The 22,327-nt window shown below is 48.7% G+C and overlaps 1 protein-coding gene across 1 annotated transcript in view; it reads right to left on the bottom strand.

Moving 5' to 3' along the window:
- Window positions 1-1,654: 1,654 nt before the first annotated feature.
- The window catches only part of ANAPC7 (anaphase promoting complex subunit 7), an 85,956-nt gene continuing 65,283 nt past the window's right edge, over window positions 1,655-22,327 (bottom strand). Inside the window, exon 11 of the mRNA XM_040346711.1 lies at window positions 1,655-3,022. Coding sequence (XP_040202645.1) covers window positions 2,833-3,022 — 190 coding nt within the window. The 3' untranslated portion in view covers window positions 1,655-2,832. The remainder of the gene's footprint in view (window positions 3,023-22,327) is intronic.

The following is a 22,327-nucleotide window of genomic DNA, read 5'->3' as shown; positions in this document are numbered from 1 at the left end:
CCTCTGCTCAGAGTCTGCAGCATTCCCCCTTCCAGTGCAAGGAGGATGTTAAGGGCAATGCTAAAGACCCTGATGTAAGTGGGAACGCAGTGGCTTTTGATTACCAGAGCCTCCCCTTACATCAGCGTTCCCCCTTAGATCATGATCTGCAGCATCCCTTATGTCAGAGTTCCCTTGAACTATAAGGGGGAATCCTGCAGACTCTGAAGTATGGGGGAACTCTGTGCTGGCTGGGTTACATTACCTGACCTTCATGTAAATGGAGAAATATATTTTTTGACTTTTGTTTAACTTAAACACATTGCTAATAGCACTTGCTACATGTTTAAATACTGATATTTACACCGTTTAGCACTGAAAACTGTTGTCATCTTAGTTAACTTTTTGCAGTGCCAGCAAAAAAAAAAAAATGTGGTCAGTAAACGTCATGATTTTTTTTCCAGACAAAAAATTGATGCAGTTTGTAAATATTGGCATCCCGTCAGTAAATTTCACTTCGGGGGGGTTGGCAACACTGAGTTATATTTTAAATTACCTAATGTTCATTTGCCAGGTGCTCCAGTGGCAAGTTATTAAGCCTGCGTACCTGCAGCAGGTATTTTATGCCCTGCTGGGGTTTTTTCTTAAAATATTAGGAATGCAAAAGGCATAGTTGAGAGCGCCCAAAAAGGAGGACAGTAGCACAGCCAAGAACAACTAGGAGTCCACAAAAGGAATTAAAAGCTAGAAGCAGATTCAGCCCAATGGATGAGACCTTCATATTTTCACTGAAAAAAAACTCTTGTGGTTAATATTAAAAAGTATAGAAAATGATTACATACCGATATACCCAGTATACAATCTCACATTCTTTCTTATGTGAAATCCTATTTAAGCATGATTACATATAGGACTGTATACAATAATTGCAGAGGTCCAACAACTAGCATTTGAGTTTACCAGACTATTTACAAAGTTATATATTTCGGTATATGAAAATGCAACGTATACATGAAATATCAAAGGTTTAAAGAACTCTGGTCTAATAGAAATACTGGATACTGTTTTGAATAAGGAGCTGACAAAATTATTATATTTTATTTTAATGGAGGAGTAATGTTAATTTAAGACATCGCACCCTAAATAATGGCATCTGATCTGACCTCCTTACCTTTTGTAAGAAAGAAAACGTTTTTTTTCCTAGTTCAGATTGGCTCAGCTATGAACTATTTTGTTGCTTTCATTTTCTGTATGTGCTCTTCTTTACATACTTTTACAGCTGTCAGAAAGTGCTTACTGAACCTCTGTTCATCATAGTGTACAGAGGTAGTACAAGTCAGCAAAGAGCCCCAAATCGTCAGGCAAGAATTCCAGTTTATGCATTTTGGTCCAGATGTGTGAAACCACTCACATGTGGTATACCCTATGGCAGTGATATGCAATTAGCGGACCCCCAGCTGTTGCAGAACTACAAGTCCCATGAGGTATTGCAAGACTGACAGCCACAAGCATGATGGAACTTGTAGTTTTTCAACAGCTGGAGGTCTGCTAATTGTATATGCCTGCCCTATGGTAATCTCTATTCATCACAGACACTTCTGGAGGTCTGAAGCCAGCAAGCATGATGATCTTGGACTTCCATAGCCATAAGTGGGTGCCCTTGGAATATGGTCATAAATAAAAAAGTTTTCATGTTGGATTATATCATGGAACCAACTTAGATGCAAATGGTAGACGTGTTGAGAACCCGAATAATGGACTTGGACGATTAGGTTTTTCCATGCAAAGAAAAAAAAAAAAAAAAAAAAAGGTACATGAATACAGACACCACTTAGGATTCAAACATGCATTAAAAAAAAATAAAAAAAAAACTTTACTGGAGAAAGATGAGGGCTTCCAATGCCGACCTGAAAATGTTAATTGACTGGCTTTGTCTAGATTAAACACTTTGAGCGTCTGACATGGAACAAGTATGCAACAAGGTAGGTCAAAGTATAGTCAAAACTCCTAATCTCCATTACTTGTTGCAAGGTGTCATCTCAGAAGGTGCTAAAGCCAATGGATTTGCCTGACAACTAGTCATATTAAAATGACTAGAAAAGGCATCTTTTGTGTTTTTGATATTTGGGTGTCCATTAACAGACAAGCAATGATACAGCCAGATACAACATAAAAGTAAATTCAGTAACAGAAGGCTGCCTTCTTTCTGCCTACACACACTCAAAGTATTATCCCTACCGGAGATGCTTACAGCTGAAGATTTAAAGGAAATGCTGGGACAGGTTTTGGAGGCTACATGAGCGTTTCCTCACTTCATCATCTCTTCACCATTTGTTTTTGTTTGAAGTCACCGCCAAGTCTTGAACTTTTTCATACATTGGGGTTTTGTCACATTACAGACATTCAATTATCCATTTGTGCACTACTATTGTGTCTCTCTACATTACAGACATTCAATTGCGTATTCATCAGTGCATCACTATTGTATATCACTGTGTTTGTTCATTTGAGGACTTTGTTTACTTACGTTTATGTGTATCAAGTCATTTGATTAGTGCTACACTTTTTGATTTCACTTTTTTGCTATTTGTCTATTTGCTGTGTTAGCTGCTTATATGAAGGGCAGCGCAGAATTTTTTCCTATACTTTTCTCAGTTTCATTTTACATGAGCGTTTCACCTTAGGGTCCCAGAAGTGAATAGAATCTGCAGGCAGGGCAGATGCTGCAAAATACAGATAATGAGGACGCTGAAAGCAGTGGGGGATTCCACAGCAAAAAGGTCCTGCAGAAGGGGTGCTTCCCGTAATCTGTATAAATTCAGAAAATAGAAAATGGTGTGAGCTTCGTAGGTGTCACTGCATCCCAAACCACTGTTCTTGATCTGCCCACTGCGCTGCTTCGCTATCACTGCCCTCCAAGTCCCCTTCTTCTCCACTTCCCTCCATGTCATCCACATCTTCTTCATGTGTAGCATCCGTTGGGCTTTCCTCTTTCTCCATCTTCTGCATTCCTTCCAGGGATTTCTGGTCATTTGGATCCAAGCTGCAAATAAACCAAAGTGAGCATGCGTTACATGATATACAAAAACCCTCTTAGGGGAAAAAAGGAGGAGAACAATACAGGCAACTGTCCATCTATGAAAATGTTCTAAAAGCGGAAGTAAACCCATCCATAAAACAGTTTAATTTCTAGCACGTGCCGAAAATGCAACACTCCCATTGGTTGTGCTCTGAGCCAAACCATCCAATGGCTGGTGTCATAACTGATCACATGTGCAGCATCATGGCAGTTGTAGAATCAAACTTGGGAAAACAAACGTTTATTTCCTATTTTTCTCTTGTTCTTTTACAATGATAATACAGCCATGGCCAAAAATTGAGAATGACATCATTATTAATTTTCATGTCTGCTGCCTCAGTTTTTATGATGGCATATACTCCAGAATGCTATGAAGAGTTTAGAGGTAGACCGATATGGGTTTTTCTCTGGCCGATGCCGATATTTAGAAATCGGGGCGGCCGATATATGATGCCGATTTATGCGGCCGATATTTTAGGCCGATTTATTTTTTTTGGTGGCACTGGCTCGTAGCACTGGATGCCACTAATTGGCACTGGAAGATGGCACCAGCAGAAGGCACTGATTGGCACTGGCAGGTTGCACTGGATGGCACTGAAAGATGGTACTAGCAGATGGCACTGATTGGCAGGTGGCACTAATTGACACTGGCAGGTGGCACTGGTTGACACTGGCAGATGGCACTGACACTAACAGGTGACACTGGCAAGTGGCACTGGTTGGCATTGACTGGCAGGTGGCACTGGATGGCAATAGTTAGCACTGGCAGATGGCACTGGTTGGCATTGGCAGGTGGCACTGATGGCTTTAGTTGGCATTGGCAGGTGGCACTGATGGCTTTAGTTGGCACTGGATGGAAGGTGGCACTGGTATTGGCACTGGATGGTAGTATTGGCACTGGATGGTAGTATTGGCACTGGATAGAAGTTGGCACTGGATAGAAGGTGGCACTGGTATTGGCACTGGATGGTGGCACTGGATAGAAGGTGGCACTGGATAGAAGGTGGCACTGGTATTGGCATATGGTACTGGACGGCAAGCGGCACTTATTAGCACTGTCAGGGGGCACTGGTGCAAAAAAAAAAAATATATAGTGTCACCACGCTCAGTACAACAGACCCCCTCCCTTCAGGATAGACACCCATCCCCCTCCTCAGTACAGACCCCCCGTAGTACAGACACCAGAGAGCGGTGTGTCCCACGAGCGTGGGCCCCTCCTCCTCTGTGGGTGTAAACAGAGAGGAGGGCCGCTGCGCTGGGTGTACCAAGATGGCCGCGGCTCCGGAGCTAGTCCGAAGCCGCGGCCTTTCCTGATGCTGTGACCGCGGATGCGCAGATTGCCGACGCGGTCACAGCATCAGGAAAGGCCGCGGCTTCGGACTAGCTCCGGAGCCGCGGCCATCTTGGTACACCCAGCACAGCGGCCCTGTTAAATATCGGCCAAATTTGGAGAAAAATCGACCGATGCCGATTTCTCCAAAAACGGCCAAATATCGGCCGATATCGGTCGACCTCTAGAAGAGTTATCAGATAAATTGCAATTAATTGCAAAGTCCCTCTTTGCCATGAAAATTAACTTGATGCCATAAAAAACATTTCCACTGCATTTGTGAAGAAGGCTTCAGGGCACCCAAGAAAGTCCAGCAAGCACCAGGACCGTCTCCTACAGTTGATTCAGCTGTGGGATTGGGGCACTACCAGAGGTTGTTCAGGAATGGCAGCAGGCAGGTGCGAGTGCATCTGCACGCACAGGGAGGCAAAGACTTTTGGAGGATGGACTGGTGTCAAGAAGGGCAGCAAAGAAGCAACTTCTCTCCAGGAAAATGCTGGATGAGGGATGGGGAGCTGGTGGTGGTTGATGGATGAGGAATGGGGAGCTGGTGGTGGTTGATGGATGAGGAATGGGGAGCTGGTGGTGGTTGATGGATGAGGAATGGGGAGCTGGTGGTGGTTGATGGATGAGGAATGGGGAGCTGGTGGTGGTTGATGGATGAGGAATGGGGAGCTGGTGGTGGTTGATGGATGAGGAATGGGGAGCTGGTGGTGGTTGAGGGATGATGATGATGAGGGATGATGATGATGAGGGATGATGATGATGAGGGATGATGATGATGAGGGATGATGATGATGAGGGATGATGATGGATGAGGGATGGTGAGGGATGATGATGGTGAGGGATGATGATGGTGAGGGATGATGATGGTGAGGGATGATGATGGTGAGGGATGATGATGGTGAGGGATGATGATGGTGAGGGATGATGATGGTGAGGGATGATGATGGTGAGGGATGATGATGGTGAGGGATGATGATGGTGAGGGATGATGATGGTGAGGGATGATGATGATGAGGGATGATGATGGTGAGGGATGATGATGGTGAGGGATGATGATGGTGAGGGATGATGATGGTGAGGGATGATGATGGTGAGGGATGATGATGGTGAGGGATGATGATGGTGAGGGATGATGATGGTGAGGGATGATGATGATGGGGAGCTGGTGGTGGTGAGGGATGATGATGGGGAGCTGGTGGTGGTGAGGGATGATAATGATGATGAGGGATGATGATGATGATGATGATGATGATGATTGCAATGTTCTTGATCGGCTTGCAATTAATGATTGTGAAGGGGGGGTTGCAATGAGGGGCTTACAATGATGATGGCGAGGGGGGCTTGCAATGAGGGGGTGATGATGGTGAGGTGGGGGGGCTTGCAATGATCATGATCGGTTTGCAATTAATGATTGTGAAGGGGGGCTTATAATGATAAAGGGGGAGGGTTGCAATGATCGTGAGTGGCTTGCAGTCCGGCCCTCTAACGGTCTGAGGGACACAGTGAACCGGCCCCCTGTTTAAAAAGTTTGAGGACCCCTGCCTTAGGGTATTATGCTCCTAGGAGATTGACTAGGCAGAAGAACAGCATGTTAAGTGTTAAACACTCCACACAGTACCTCCCAGGGGGGCGGTTCCCCCCGGGTACATCCCCCACTCTCTGCTCTGCAGCCTCAGTTCGTAAATAAGCAGTACAAACAAAAGGAGGGGTGGGTGCTGTGTTCGTCCATGAACTCAGAGAAATGGATTTTACGGTGAGTACAAAAATCCTATTGTCTCTTCCGTTCATGGACGGACACAGCAGCATATTGACCTTCGGGACGTCCCCAAGCAGTGTCAAAAATCGAGGGGTGGGAAAACACAGCAAACCAACTTCACCCCAAACAAACCAGAGCTCCTCAACGGAAGAACTTCAACCTTAAACAGCCGTCTGCAAAACCTTCGGATGCCGAAAGAGGCATCCGAAGATGCACTCACATCCACCTTGAAAAACTTTGAGAAGGTGTGGACTGACGGCCAAGTCACTGCCTTACACACCTGTAAAACAGACGCCTGATGGCGGAAAGCCAAAGAGGCACCAATTGCCCTGGTCGAATGCTCCGTAACCGGGACGCCCACCCCCTTTAGGGCATAGGCCTGAAGCACGACCTGCCGGATCCACCTAGAAATGGTGGCCGACGAGACCGCCAGACCCTTCTTAGGACCAGTCACTGATACCAACAGCGAATCCGACCTCCGTAACGGAGCCATAGCAGACAGGTACACTCGTAGGGCTCGAACCACGTCCAAGGAATGCAACGCAGCCTCTTTTGGGTTCGCCGGCCGAGGACACAAGGATGACAGAACAAGGTCCTCATTAATGTGAAAGGCCAAAACAACGGCTGCGGCCGCATCACCACCTTATCCCTGTGGATGACCAAGTAAGGAGCCTTGCAAGACAAGGCCGCCAACTCAGAAACCCGTCTGACCGATGTAATTGCCACCAGAAAAACCACCTTCTGGGAAAGAGTCAATAAAGGGATCTCCCCAATGCCCTCAAACGGAGGCTTTCGAAGCACCGAGAGGACTAAAATCAAGTCCCACGAAGGCAGTGGAGGACGCACAGGAGGGGCCACATGCTGAACCCCCTGCACAAACGTACGCACCAGAGAGTGCGCCGCCAAGGGTCGCTGAAAGAAAACAGCCAAGGCCGAAATCTGCCCCTTAATCGTACTTAAGGCGAAAGCCTGATCAACTCCACGCTGTAAAAACAGCAGAATCTGGGACATCACGTATGCGCAGGGGTGCCAATTCATCTCCTCACACAGGGATGCAAGCCTTCCACGTACGATGGTAAATCTTCCGGGAAGTAGACTTCTGCGCCCGCAGCATTCGAGATCACTGAATCCAACAGACCTCGGTCCCTCAGCACCTGGCTTTCAATAGCCACGCCGTTAAAGCCAACGACTGTAAAGCAGGATGAAAGACAGGACCCTGCGACAGAAGATCCTCTCGCAGTGGCCGGCACCACGAAACATCGGGCACCAGATCTGCGTACCAGGGACGGCAAGGCCAATCCGGAGCAATTAGGATTGTTGGTATCCCCTCGGCTTCCACTCTGCGGAGCAGACAAGGAAGAAGCTTCAGAGGAGGGAAGGCGTAGATTAGACGATAGTGACCCCCACAGCGCCTCTGCCGCGTCCGCCCACGGGTCTTTTGACCTGGCCACGAATCCGCGACACCTTCCGATTGAGTCGTGATGCCAGAAGATACACGTCTAGAGTGCCCCATTTCAGACACAGACTCTGAAACACATCCGGGTGTAGCGACCATTCTCCTTGATCTAGCGTTTGGCGACTTAGGTAGTCCGCCTGCCAGTTCTGTACGCTCGGAATGTACACTGCAGAAAGTCGGAACGTTCTGTTCGGCCCACCGGAGGATGTGAGTGACTTCCGCCCCCTTATTGACATACGCCACAGCCGTGGCGTTGTCTGACTGAATCCTAAACGGGCGGCCCTGTAGGCTCAGAGACCACTTGGAGAGGCACAGCCTGATCGCCCAGAGTTCCAGGACAGTGATCGGCAGGCGGGATTCTTCCCAATTCCACCGCCCCTGGGCTGACTGAACACCCCAGACTCCCCCCCCCCCCCCCCCCAGCCAGAGAGACTGGCATCCGTCGTGACCACCGTCCAATGGCACGGGAGGAACGACTTCCCGGCCTGAAGCACCAGAGACGTCAGCCACCACACTAGGGAGGACCTGACCAGGCGACTCACCCGGACTTGGCAATCTAAGGACAAAGGGCGCTTGTCCCAACGCGACAGAATTTCTCTCTGTAACACGGGAGTGTGAAATTGAGTATACGGAATCGCCCAGGTATTCCAGGCACTGAGACGGTACCAACACCGACTTCTGAGCATTTAGCAGCCAACCGAATTCTCAGAGGGTCTGGCAGGTAATAGACACATCCACTTCTAATACTGAGCTTGAAGAAGCTCTCAGAAAAAGGTTGTCCAGGTATCCTACAATAGCGATCCCGCGCTGCCTCAGCAGGGCCAGAATCGGAGCGAGCACCTTCGTGAAAACCCTTGGCGCCGAAGCCAGGCCGAAAGGGAGGGCCACAAATTGAAAGTGATCCTCCACGACCGCAAAGCGCAGAAATCTCTGGTGCTTTGCGCATATGGGGATATCCAAGGACGCCAGGAAATGCACTTGGAGTGCCGCTACTACAGAGCGAACCGACTCCATCCTGAACATTTACACTTTGACAAAACAGTGGAGGGCCTCGAGATCCAGGATTAGACGGACCCCTTCCTTCTTGGAGACTACAGATTGGAGTAAAACCCCTGAAACCATTCCAGTAGAGGAACCGGCACGATCACCCCTCTGACCAGCAGATCCTGAACAGCCCCAAACAGGGCCTCACAACGACCCGGAGGAAGCTGGAGGTTGGAAGGAAAAAATCTGTTGGCGGACAAGAGAGAAACTATCTTGTACCCCGAGGAAACTACTTCGCAATACCACTGGTTGGAAAGAAGAGACATCTACCGAGCCACGAAGCCGGCCCCCCACCCGAGAGACGGGCGGGGGCAGACCTACCATGCGGAAGCTGGTTTTTCCGCAGGCTTGATGGGCTTGCGGAACCAGGGGCGCTTCTGCCCTTCAGCTTGCGCCTTAGCACCGTGGGAACGTTTACCGGGCGGACAGAAAAATGATTGGGGGCGGTAAAGGAGGGCTCCTGCCTACGGCGAGGCTCCTTAAACTTTACCAGATTGTGGGAGCAGAGTTCCCCTTCCATCCCGTGGCATCCTTTATGATGTCATCTAGAGAAGCCCCAAAAAGCCTTTCACCCTTAAAGGGTAAGTCCACCAAGGCCTTCTTGGAAGACTGGTCCGCAAACCAACACTTCAGCCAGACAAGGCGGTGCAACACACCCGCATAGGCCGAGGCCCTGGAGAGCAAGGGAAGCTCATCCAGGGCGGACTCAGACAAATTTTAGGCCCTGCACCAACTGGTCGGCCAGCGCCACACAGTCCGGAGGGGCTTGATGCTCCAACTCCTGCAGCAACAACTTTGCCCATTCAGTAAGTGTCTGTGACACTAGAGCCCCGGTCAAGAACGGTCTCACCGCCGACCCCACCACCGTGAACATGGAGCGGGCCACAGCCTCAGCTCTCCTATCTGCGGGGTCCTTGAAAGCGGGAGCCCCTTCCACAGGTAACTTGGTAGCTTTGCTCAGTCTGGACACAGGGGGGGTCCACTGACGGAGGAGAGGTCCATTTTTTCAGGAACTCCTCCTCAAAAGGATAACAGACCGCAAAGTATTTTGGAACAGAAAAAACCTTTTGCGGCCGATCCTATTCCTTGTACAAAAATGTTTCCAGATAAGGAACACAAGGAAACACTTTTGCAGTGGGGGCCGGCTTGCGGAACCCAAAAGGGACCGACATCTCTGATGTCTCCCCCAAATCCTTAATTTTTTTCAGTATTCCACACCGCAGTGCAAAGAGCTCCCACTAGCGCCCTATCATGCGCCAACCCTGATGCAGAGTCATCCTCACTGTCCATGTGGACTAGGCCTGCATTCTCCGACACCTCGGAACCAGGGCCGGGAGCAGAAGCTGCGCCCGATTCCATGTCAGAGGCATCCCCAGAAGAAGGCGGGGGGGCTTTTTTACCCCCCCTTTGGCCACACGCCGCTTCCACCCTGGCAACAAACGCCTCTAGGACTGCCATCATAGCATCCATCGAGACCACAGGGGCACCAAGGGTTAATTCGCCATGTTTGTCCACCCTTTTGCCACCCCAGGAACGCAGGGCAAGATCCACAGGCCACCCTCCCTGCCGCAGCAGAGAAACAGGGGACCCCCCAGAGGACTCACCACCTGACCCGGCCTGTACCGCTGCTGTCCGCCTCCCAGAGCGCTGCTCTGTGCTGTACCGTCCCTCAGGAGTGTGCTGGAGCCGTTCGCGCCGATTTTACAGCCACTAGAGGCAAAAGAACCTTCCAAAATGGCCGACATGCAAACAAAGCACGTGGGCTACAAGAAAATGGCCGCCGATCTCCAATAAAAGGCGCCTGGCGCCGCCAAAATGGCAGCCACGATTGTGCAGTAAAAACATCAGCAAACACCCGGGACCCCCGGGCAGGCCCCCCCGCACACCCAGGCGCCGCCCCGCGCACACGGCAGCAAAAAAACAGCACCCCGATGATAGCAGACACAGCCCCCAGCCACAGGATGGAGCCCCCCAGGCAGACCCCCCCCCCACCTCACGGCCGACCACGGGGAAGGAGGAAGGGAGAGAGGAAAGCAGGGCGGACCGCCAAATCGACCTCCCCAGGATTGCCCAGCCGCACCACCCTGCCAAAGCAAGGAAACTGCTACTTACCCGTCCTGCGACCACTGGCTGGAGGCATCCCGGACAGAACCAATGTCCGCGCAGTTACGGCATGGCTGTCCGCCCGGCACACTGTGACACGGACATAGAGCCCGGTCATATGTGTGCCCTGGAGCGTATATAGCTCACCGCCCACTCCTGGAGCAACGGGACATGTCGTGGACGGTCCAGCGCATAGCTAAAAGGCCGGCACACGCTCGATGGCCGAACTTGGGGGGACTACAAAGATCCAGCCTGTCACCCAGTCGGCAGTTGATTGTAGATCTCAGGATCCAAAAAATGCAAAAAAAAAAAAAAAAGAAGAAAAGCAAAAAAAAATTGCAAAAATCCCTAAGCCACATGGGCCCAGAGGAGCCATGTCATTCTCCTTTGCTAGGCAGAAAAAAAACTGAGACTGCAGAGCAGAGAGTGGGGGATGTACCCGGGGGAACTGCCCCCTGTACTGTGTGGAGTGTTTAACATTTAACATGCTGTTTTTCTGCCAAGTCAATCTCCTAGGAGGATAATACCCCAAGGTTAATATGCTGCTGTGTCCGTCCATGAACGGTAGAGAAATACGAAATTTTGGGTCCATGGCCAGGAAACTCCCCGGACCTTAATCCTATTGAGAACTTGTTGTCAATCCTCAAGAGGCGGGTGTACAAAAAATAAAAATAAATAAATAAATCCCACAAATTCTGACAAACTCCAAGCATTGGTTATGCAAGAATGGGCTGCCATCAGTCAGGATGTGGCCCAGAAGTTGACCGACAGCATGCCAGGGCGAATTGCAGAGGTCTTGAGAAAGAAGGATCAATGCTGCAAATATTGACTCTTTGCATAAGTGTAATGCAATTGTTAATATTGACACTTGGACCCCATTCACACTTGGGCGGTTTTCAGGTGTTTTAGCGCTGGAAATAGCGTCTGCTAAGCGCCTGAAAACCGCCTCCCCTTTATTCTAGTGCGACGTTTCACACTGGGGCAGTATGCTTGTGGAACGCTCCGAAAAGTCCTGCAAGCAGCATCTTTGGGGCGGTTTCAACCACGTTAATTCCAATTAAAATCTAAATTTTTCCCCTATACAGTTCAGTATTACCATATTTATGATTTTTAAAGCAAAAAATAAATAAATAAAATAAAATTTAGAAAAAATTGTAGTCCCTTGATACTAATTACTTGCCAGTCAGATTTCTAATGTCAGGGCAGTGGTCTGGATTTCTTAGCAACAACCACATACAGTATTCCCCTGCACTGCTGACACAGTAGAATGCATCAATTCCAGAAAGGCATGCCAGTGATCAATGATAGGCACATGTCAAGGTGTGGGAAGTATGAGAGCCTCCAATTTCAAGTTAACCACTTTTTTTTTGGGGGGGGGGGGGGGGTGCATATTTTTCTCCCATTGGAAACAGATTGTTATCTGCTTGGAGTTCAGATTTGAAAAGCAGCTCTCCATAAATCTCTGCTACCTTCTAATTTTAGTATAAACATGCAGGCATAGGCATAGTCTATGCAGATGTACATCATGCTGCACAGAGACGCAGGGTGGATGTCTGACAGGAGATGTGTCAATTGCTTGCTGCAGAGGCTCTGTAATGCACATGCTCCATGCTTTGCTGCAGAATGCTGCATTTCAGCATCAGATAGACAGGAAAGAGTCCAACAAACCGCAATCCAATTCTCCGCACTTCCAACATAATTCCTGTTATGCAGACAGCACCTCAACTCCATCAGGTATTGTACATGTTTATAGGAAGACTTGCCACTTTAATTTCAGATCACTGGCATGCCCAATATGCAAAAAAAAAAAGCAATATTTTCAAGCAAAAGATAAGCACTTGCATTCTCATTTGCATTACTTATCCCAGACATGATAGTAAACCAGACATGAGACACCAGTCAAATATTCAATGCGATACTCGGCTAGTTTGTGTTTTTTTTTCTTTTTTAAACAAGTGAATGTTTTATTGTATAGGACTCCTACTAATGCACTTTACTTACATAATCTGACCTTATCAAAGATTTGTAGAAAAGACTAGGATGATATATGGGACTTCCCTTTTCGGTCCTTTGTTTCCTGACCTAATTCAGTTTAAAATTGGTCCATTGTGCCAATTTCACCCCCTACAGGGTGCACAAAGTTAATAACGCCCCCCCCCCCCCCCCCCAGAGTGCTGGCCCTGTGGGAGAGGCCCTGGACATTTCACACTTATCTTTTGGACCTGCCTGGTCATTGTCAGGTTCTGGGAAGAGGTATTGGCTCTAATACAGATGGTCTCCACCATATCCTTACAACCCTCCATGTCCATCTGCATTTTGGGTTTAATCGAACACTTAAAGCGGGGGTTCACCCAAAAAAAAAAATGTTTAATTGCATCTGGCCGAGCCAGCATACTAAGGACATTACATTTCGGCAGTTTTCTTTTTTCTCGGTACATACCTTTATATCCTGATGTTGTCCAGGGCTTCCGGGTTCCGATGACTGCGTGACTGGCCGTTCCTATCCTTCCGTACGATGATTGACGTCTTGTGAAACAGGTGACCTGTCGCACAACGCGCATTACCATACGTCGGGAAAGAGCCGAGCTGCGAGTCGGCACTATACGGCGCCTGCGCAGTCAGCTCTACACGGCAGGCGCCGTATAGTGCCGACTCGCAGCTCGGGTATTTCCGGAAATCTGGTGACGCGCGTTGTGTGACAGGTCACCTGTTTCACAAGCCGTCAATCATCCAACGAAAGGATAGGAACGCCCAGTCCCGGAGTCGTCAGAACGCGGAAGCCCTGGACAAAATCCGGATATAAAGTACAGAGCAAAAAAAAAAAAAAAATGCCAAAATGTAATGTCCTTACTTTTTAATGTAAAAAAGTTGTTTTTAGGGTGAACCTCCACTTTAACACCTACAGTAGCAGGATGCACTCTAGTTGGCCTACTACTGTTCTATGCCAGGAAGGCTATTCGCTATTGCGCTTCACTGGAGGAAATCCATTTCTTTCTGGAAACAACTAGTCAATAATAGTCTGCCTCTTCAAACATACCTATGCCAACAGAGGTTGCCCTAAAAATTATGATTAGATCTGGTCCAAATGGTTAGCGGAGCCCTCATTAAAGTTCAATTAAAAGATAAAATATATATTTCTCTCTCTCTAGAAAATTACTTAGAACCCCCAAACATTTTTTTCTGACACCCTAGAGAATAAAATGGTCGTCATTGCAATAGTTTATGTCACACCAGTCTTACAAGCGCACTTTTTTTTTTTATGAAAAAATAAAAAACAGTAAAGTTAGCCCAATTTTTTTTTTAATATTATGCAGAGTAAATTGATACCCGCTCGTGGAATGGTGACAAACTTTTACACGTAAAAATCTCCATAGGCGAGGTTTTAAAACAAAAATCTACAGGTTGCATGTTTTGAGTTACAGAGGTGGTCTAGGGCTAGAATTATTGCTCTCACTCCAACGATCGCGGCGATACCTCACGTGTGTGGTTTTAATCACTGTTTTCATATGCAGGCTCTGCTCACGTATGCGTTCGCTTCTGCACGTGAGCTCGGCAGGACGGGGCGCATTTAAAAACATTTTTTTTTCTTATTTATTTTTACCTTTTGTTTTTTACACTGTAAAAATACTGTCACTTGTATTCCTATTACAAGGAATGCTAGCAGAAAATGTAATAGAAACAAGAATGACAGGTCCTCTTAAATATGAGATTTGGGGTCAAAGAGACCTCAGATGTCATTTACACTAAAATGCCACAACATTTTTTTTGTCATTTTGGGAAAATACCAAAAATACTGAAACCGACGGCTCCGGTAAGCGGCGAAGGGCACGGGGGCTCGATAATGGTGATTTAGCATTGAATCCGCCGCAGAGACCACCATTATCGGAAACCAGACCGCCGTCTGAAGAGATGGATACCTAGGTTATGGCAGCTAGCTGCTGCCAGAAGAGAGATATCCCTCTTCAAAAGCCGACGTATGCAGTCGTGCGGTGGTCCTTAAGTGGTAAACATGGAAGCAACCGTGGCAGATCTCACCTGGAGATGCTACCCTCCTGGCCACCATGCTGACCCTTTTTTTTTGCTTCAATTCTTCTAGTGACCGATCTGAAACAAGTATACAGAGATGTACTTCTGACACCCCCACCCCAACTTTCCTGGGAAAGTGGCTCAGAAGGCAATAAAGTTAAAATTAACCTCCATATTAAAAAAAATTATATATATCTCTCTATCTATCTATCTCAAATGGTCCCCTGGGAGTTTTATTCCATAATGTACAAATATCCACAGCAGATTAACACATTGTGGTAGACTTACCTGCCAAACGATCCCTTCTAGCACTGTGGTATTAGCGCTCGGGGATGTCACAAGCGCTTTCACCTTCTCCCGGTCTTCTTTTCGGGTTCAGACTCTCTGCTTGGTTGGCTAGGCAGCACTGACATCACTCCTGTGCATACGCACGGAAGTCACATCATAGCGCCGTAAATGTATGCTGAACTGTAAATGTGCAGCTCAGTGTATTTAATCAATGACAGGCAGGGAGAAGCAGTTATGACAGAACAGACCAGGTCAATGGGATTTTTTTTCTTCTAATTAATCCCAGTTTAAAACCAGGGGGTCAGCATGCTCTGTATTTCTCTTATGAAAGGGTAACAAATGTTGTGGACTTAAACTGCCAGGTCATTGTGCAGATTAGCATCACATAGCCTTTGTTCTGATTAGGAACTGGAGAATGGCTTCGAATGAATGGCACAAATATTTTCACAGCAGCTAAAAACAAAGGAAATGGATATGGTACGATTCAAGTGCTCCGAGGAACAGCTGCCAGAACATCTAGTGTACCTCAACCGAAGCAGAACAAAAAAGTAAAGTAAAAGTAATGTAGCCACCACATCAAAAGATTGATAAACTGAAATAAGTTAACCTTTATCAGACTTTTTAACCTTTATTTTTATCTGGTGATCCTGCCAGTACCACAACTCTTGTCCTAGGGCAGTGCTTCTCAATTATTTTCTGTCATGCCCCCCCCCCCTAGGAAGAAGAAAACATTTCGGGGGGCCCCGCGCAACTGTAAATAGTATCTTTTGTCTATAAAATTGTTATAAGTACGCCTCTGCATAACACCGTATCCTTATTAACGTACAAGACCCCTGCCACCACCAGACATCAACCCCCTGCCGCCGCCGCCACCATCAACATCAACATCAACCCCCTGCCGCCGCCGCCACCATCAACATCAACATCAACCCCCTGCCGCCGCCACCATCAACATCAACATCAACCCCCTGCCGCCGCCAACATCAACCCCCTGCCGCCGCCGCCAACATCAACCCCCTGCCGCCGCCGCCAACATCAACCCCCTGCCGCCGCCGCCAACATCAACCCCCTGCCGCCGCCGCCGCCAACATCAACCCCCTGCCGCCGCCGCCGCCAACATCAACCCCCTGCCGCCGCCGCCGCCAACATCAACCCCCTGCCGCCGCCGCCGCCAACATCAACCCCCTGCCGCCGCCAACATCAACCCCCTGCCGCCGCCGCCGCCAACATCAACCCCCTGCCGCCGCCGCCGCCAACATCAACCCCCTGCCGCCGCCGCCAACATCAACCCCCTGCCGCCGCCGCCAACATCAACCCCCTGCCGCCGCCGCCAACATCAACCCCCTGCCGCCGCCGCCAACATCAACCCCCTGCCGCCGCCGCCGCCGCCAACATCAACCCCCTGCCGCCGCCAACATCAACCCCCTGCCGCCGCCAACATCAACCCCCTGCCGCCGCCAACATCAACCCCCTGCCGCCGCCAACATCAACCCCCTGCCGCCGCCAACATCAACCCCCTGCCGCCGCCAACATCAACCCCCTGCCGCCGCCAACATCAACCCCCTGCCGCCGCCAACATCAACCCCCTGCCGCCGCCAACATCAACCCCCTGCCGCCGCCAACATCAACCCCCTGCCGCCGCCAACATCAACCCCCTGCCGCCGCCAACATCAACCCCCTGCCGCCACCCAACCCCCTGCCGCCACCCAACCCCCTGCCGCCACCCAACCCCCTGCCGCTGCCACCACCATCATCAACCTCAACCCCCTGCCACCATCAGACATATCATCGGGCTGCTTGTGCACTCACCACACCACCAGGCTCAGTCAGCCTCAGCAAGGCAGGGGTCCGTTAACTTGCAGCGGGGGGGGGGGTGCGGTGCTGTCTGGTCCAAGCCCGTGCAGTGACTCCCACACATGCCAGCGTCTGCTGCTCTGTCCACTCCACGGTCTACTCTCCACCACGATGCGCCTCAAATCCGCCCGCTCAAACACATCATTGGTTGCGCGGCAGGTGGGCTGGGCTTAGCAGAGGTAGCAGGAAGGCTCGGCTTAGGAGGAGCCTGAGGATCGTACGTTCTCGCGGAATTCCGGAGCCAACACAGGCTGGGAGACCATGCCGGCGGCGATGCTCTTATCCTCACTGCCGGGCTGCATGGGCTGGAAACGGGGGATAATTGCCAGGTCACACGAGCCCCCCTTTACGGAGCCTCGCGGCCCCCCAGGGGGGCGCGCCCCACTATTTGAGAAGCACTGTCCTAGGGTGACAGCACCTACACAATGTACTGTATCTATGAAGGAGCAGCATTGTCACCCTTGGATTGGAAGTGTTAGGACTGCAGAACACCCCTCTCCTTTTCTCCATAACAGAGAGGAGATGTTCTGTAGTTCACAGAAAGAGCCGAGAACAATGTTAAGAATGCAGCACAGGAAATGATTAGCACAAATGATTTTGGGAAGCATCAAAAAGGGATTTTTGTCTGTCGAACAGATATAAACAAAACACTTTAAATTGCTTGATAGACCAAAAGGGAGCAAACAAGAGAAGTTCCATTGTTAGTGTTTACATACACCTTAAATAGGAGATATATAGCCAAAGCTCGTTTGGCTGTATATCTCCTGTGGATCACAGGAGTGCAGTTCATTCGGCACCCCTGTGTTAACTGTTTTCAGCAGACAGCAGGCTGAAGCCCGCTGTTGGCTGACGTCACAGAGCCGGTCCAGGCTGGGGAAAGATCGTGACAATATCGTCAGGGCAGGATCTGCCCACATGCCTGCACCGGCACCTGGCACAGCCCCCTAGCGAACCACTGAAAGCATGAGCCAGCCTCTCCCACCCCCTCCACAGCCCACCGTCTAGTGAGTGGGGGGGGGGGGGGCGGGGCAGAGCAGACAGCGGTAACCGACAGTCATCAACTCTCTGCTCACAGAGCTCTGAGAGCCGAGCGATCAGCAATGTTTGATCGCTCGGTTCTCAGTCTTAGAGATGGCAGGGGACAGATCCACCTAGGCAAGTATGATTTTTTTTTTAATTAGATAAAAATCCCGAACTTCTCTTTTAAAGCAAGACGTTGCTTGAGACAAGATTCTTTGCTCGCTACTGGCTGAACATTTTATGCATTATTTTCAATTCCAAACAGTGCTTTCAAAATCTAAAACTAGACACTAATAATCTGCTTTCAATGTACACTGCTGCTGGTAAACAGACATTTAGGAGCAGTTGGGCATTTTTCCCAACTGCTCCTGAACTCTCCTCTGTTATCTTATCAGTACATGTACACTGGGTCGTTTATAGTAGTTTCTAGGCAGTTGAGTTTAGAGGCTTTTTCTGGAACCCCCCCCAAAAAATGTGTTCAGAAGCCGTTTAGAGGCATTTCAAGCGCCAAGCGCAGTAACTCGCGTTTAGTTTACAGACGTTTTTCATTTTAACCAAAAAAAATACATATTTTTTTTCCCCCAAGCGCTTCTAGACGCAAACACAGCTAAAACGCAACATGTAAAACGCGGCTAAACGGCCATTTTTAGATGCCGGTTTCTAGCTGTCAAATCGTTCAGGAGAATTTGAACGTCCCGTGTCCATGAAGCTTTATAGCAGATTTGTTTTACTTTCCTGGAGTTCTCCATTAAAAGGATAAGTTCACCTTTGGAAACAGATTACATGTCCCACCAGTTTTTAGGGTGGAACAAGCAACCCTTTTTTTCACTGCCGCAGCCGTTCCTGGACCTAGCGACAGGAAGCTGGGGATCTGCACCCCCGAACTCGCTGTGACAATAAAAAAATAAATAAATAAATAAATAAAAAAGCACCACGTGGCTGCGCAGGGTTCTGCCCACCCGGTCGCATCATTTAGTCAGATCTCTGTGAATAAATGAACTACAAATACGGACAGCCTTTGCGGCTGTCCGCTTGTAGTTTTCAATGAACTACCAGGGTGCGGTTGGATCTTTTGGATTACAGAGTTCACATTTAGTTTTAAATAGGTTTTTTAGTTTGGGTGTATATTAAAATTCTCAGATAGCGGAACGTGTCGACGACTTTAATCTGTGTTTAGGGTAGAGGAGTTATTAAAAGGGTCTAAGGGTAGATTTATCTCAAAATTTATCATGAAGATGGAAAAGGATCCAAATTTATGAACAAGAGACATAAAATTTGAAATGGAGTTGGTGCGGTCACAAAAAAATAAATAAAAAATAAATGGATTTTTGTACTTACCGTAAAATCCTTTTCTCTGTGTTCATGGACGGACACAGCAGCAATTCTGACAAAGTGGATATTAGCCTTCATTTAGGAGTGACTAGGCAGTAAACTTGTTAGAAAGTGTTAATCACATCACACACTGTACAGTACCGCCCAGGGGGTGGTCCCTCCGGGTATAACCCCTCTCCCTGCATCTCGCAGCATTTTTGCCCATTCAGTGAGAGTCTGAGACACCAGGGCCCCAATCATTGTTGGATGCACAGCCGAACCCACCACCGTGTATAGGTAGCGGGTGACCGCTTCAGCCTTCTTGTCTGCAGGGTCCTTGAAAGCAGGAGCCCCTTCCACTGGAATAGTGGTTACCTTGAAAAATCTTGACACCGGAGGGTCCACTATCGGAGAAGAGGTACATTTTTTTCAGGAAACTCTCCTCAAAAGGGTAACACACCGCCAAACACTGCACCCCCAGTAGCGGACGCACAGCGCAGTTCCCACCACAGATGGAGCCCCCCCCAGATGAACCATGAACCCCCGGCCCCCAGCAGCCAGCCTAGCTCACAGAGCCCAGGGAGGAGGAAAGGAAGGAAAGGATGGAACCCCTACTCAAACTCACCTATGTCCTCCTGCCAAAGCAGGGGATTACTACTTGCCCTTCCTGCGTGGATTATGCTGGAAGCATCCCAGACAGACCATCTTCCGTGTGGTTACGGAGGCGACTGTCGGCCTGGCCCGCTGTGACTCAGCCATCTAGCTAGACCGGTCATGTGTGCCCCAGAGCTTGTAGCTCACCGGCCACCCGTAGAGCGACAGGCATGTCGTGGACAACCAAATGCATAGCCAAGGTTGGCACACGCTCGCTGGCCGAAACTGGGGAGACTACAAGGATCTGGGATCCAGCCTGTCACCCAGTAGGCAGTTGAACACAGGAACAAAAAATAGAAATAAAAATAGAAATAAACCTCCAGGCCTATGGGCCCAAAAGGGAGCCATGTCCTCTGCTAGGCAGAAAAAAAACTGAGCTGTGAGATGTAGAGAGAGTGGTTATACCCAGAGGGACCGCCCCCTGTACAGTGTGTGAGATAAATTAACACTTTCTAACAAAGTGGCTGTACAAACTCCCAGAGGAGCTGGCTCCCAGTTGATGGTGGCTTCACATGTGGACTCTCTGACCAGAAGTGCATTCTTTGATCAAAAGTGCCTGAGTTAAAAACCAGGAGTTTGAAACAGGAGGTAAGACAGGAGTCTTCATTATTTTTTTTCAATCACTGATCCAGAACAAGCTTGCAGCTAATAAAGTTGGAACTCTTGATATATAGATTCAGCGGTGCAGCAGACGCTCTCATCTTAGTCTGCTCACCCCAGGGATAGTGAGAGCAGGACGCTCTCAAACGAGTCGGCTCTCCCCAGGGATAGTGCAGGCAGGGTCCTCCCAGCTCTCGGCTGCTGCAGACACAGCACAACAAAAAAAACAGGACTCCCACCCACCCCCCCAGGCAATTGATCCAGGGTTGCACCGATCGCCGTTAAGGGGTCAGGAAGGAATTTTTTTCCCCCGATCGCTGCAGATTGGCACAGCACGCCTGGGGTTTTTCGCCTTCCTCTGGACCAATCGGGGAGAGAAGACTCAACGAGTAACGGCTCACTTGGACAGTCTTCCACCCATCACCATATAAGACCCCCCCAATCAACATTACTTCCCTGCGTTTTTTTCTGCGACCATGGGTTACCTAAAATACTCTGCAGAAACTATCCGGGAACTAAAACCATTTGCCTCTATACTCCCAGTTGTCACCAAAAAAGCTCTAAGGAATGAGCGACTGTTGAGAATCAATCGACAATCAACCGTCAAAAACTACGCGCAGGTACCCCAGCCCAAGCGCATAATATGCGCTTTGGTCAACACAAGATCGGCAGTAAAACACCGACAAGAAATCTATGATTTCATCCTTCAACACAATATAGACTGCCTCTTCATCACAGAAAGCTGGCTGACAGCCGACTGCAACACCATTCTAGCAGAATTGGTGCCAGCAAATTATCACATTCAAATGCAAAACAGAGTGGGGCAAAGAGGGGGGGCCTGGCGGTGATCCACAAGACTCACCTCTCGATCACCAAACCAGTCCTTCAAAACTCGCTTCCATTCATGGAAACCCTCACTCTGCAGCTGCAAACAAATCCCCAAGATACGGTCCATATGCTACTTTGCTATAGACCACCAGGCCCAAAAACACACCTTCTCACTTCATTGACTGAATTCATCTCCACATATACCCTAAACATCAAACACCTTTTGGTGCTTGGGGATTTCAACCTCTGGGCCAACTCCTCGCTGGACCCCGTAGCCGACGCCTGCATCGACCATCTGGAAGGATTAGGTCTGCAGCAACTAATACAAGGCCCCACTCATGCCTCAGGCCATACGCTCGATCTCATTTTCAAACAAGATTTGGAAATTGACGTCCTGGGAAATGAGCCGCAACCATGAACCGATCACCATGCCATCAAATTCACAATCACCAAAAATGCCAGCCCAAAAAAAACGACAAAACCGGTGACAACTCACTGGACTAGATCTCAGAAGAAGCTCCACTCGGAACTCTTCAAAACAACACTAGGGAACAAAATAAAAACAACCCAACAAAAACAAACAGCCACAGAAACACTTGACGCCATCAACAAGGCGCTACTACAGTCAGCTGACTTAGTAGCACCAAAACGCAAAACTTGCATCCGGAAAAACAACTCCAGCTGGTTTAATGACCAGCTGACGTTGCTAAAGCAAGAGCGTAGAAGAGCAGAAGCTGCGTGGAAAAGGTGCTCTTCAGATAAAAAACACACCATTTACAAGATAATGACAAAGAAATATCACAAAGTAATCTTCACGGCCAAAAAAAATCATTTCTCCAACATCATCGCAAATGCCCTTAACCTCCCCCTAGAACTCTTCAAGCTGGTCACTCAGACTATGAATCCAGCTTGTTTAGAGGCCCCCAATTCTGATTCACAATAATTTTGCAACGAATTATCGGATTATTTCATTAATAAAATTGAAAAAAATCT

Source organism: Rana temporaria, chromosome 1 (genome assembly GCF_905171775.1).
Source record: "Rana temporaria chromosome 1, aRanTem1.1, whole genome shotgun sequence".
In the NCBI taxonomy this organism is placed as follows: domain Eukaryota; kingdom Metazoa; phylum Chordata; class Amphibia; order Anura; family Ranidae; genus Rana; species Rana temporaria.
This window is presented reverse-complemented; position numbering and strand designations above follow the sequence as displayed.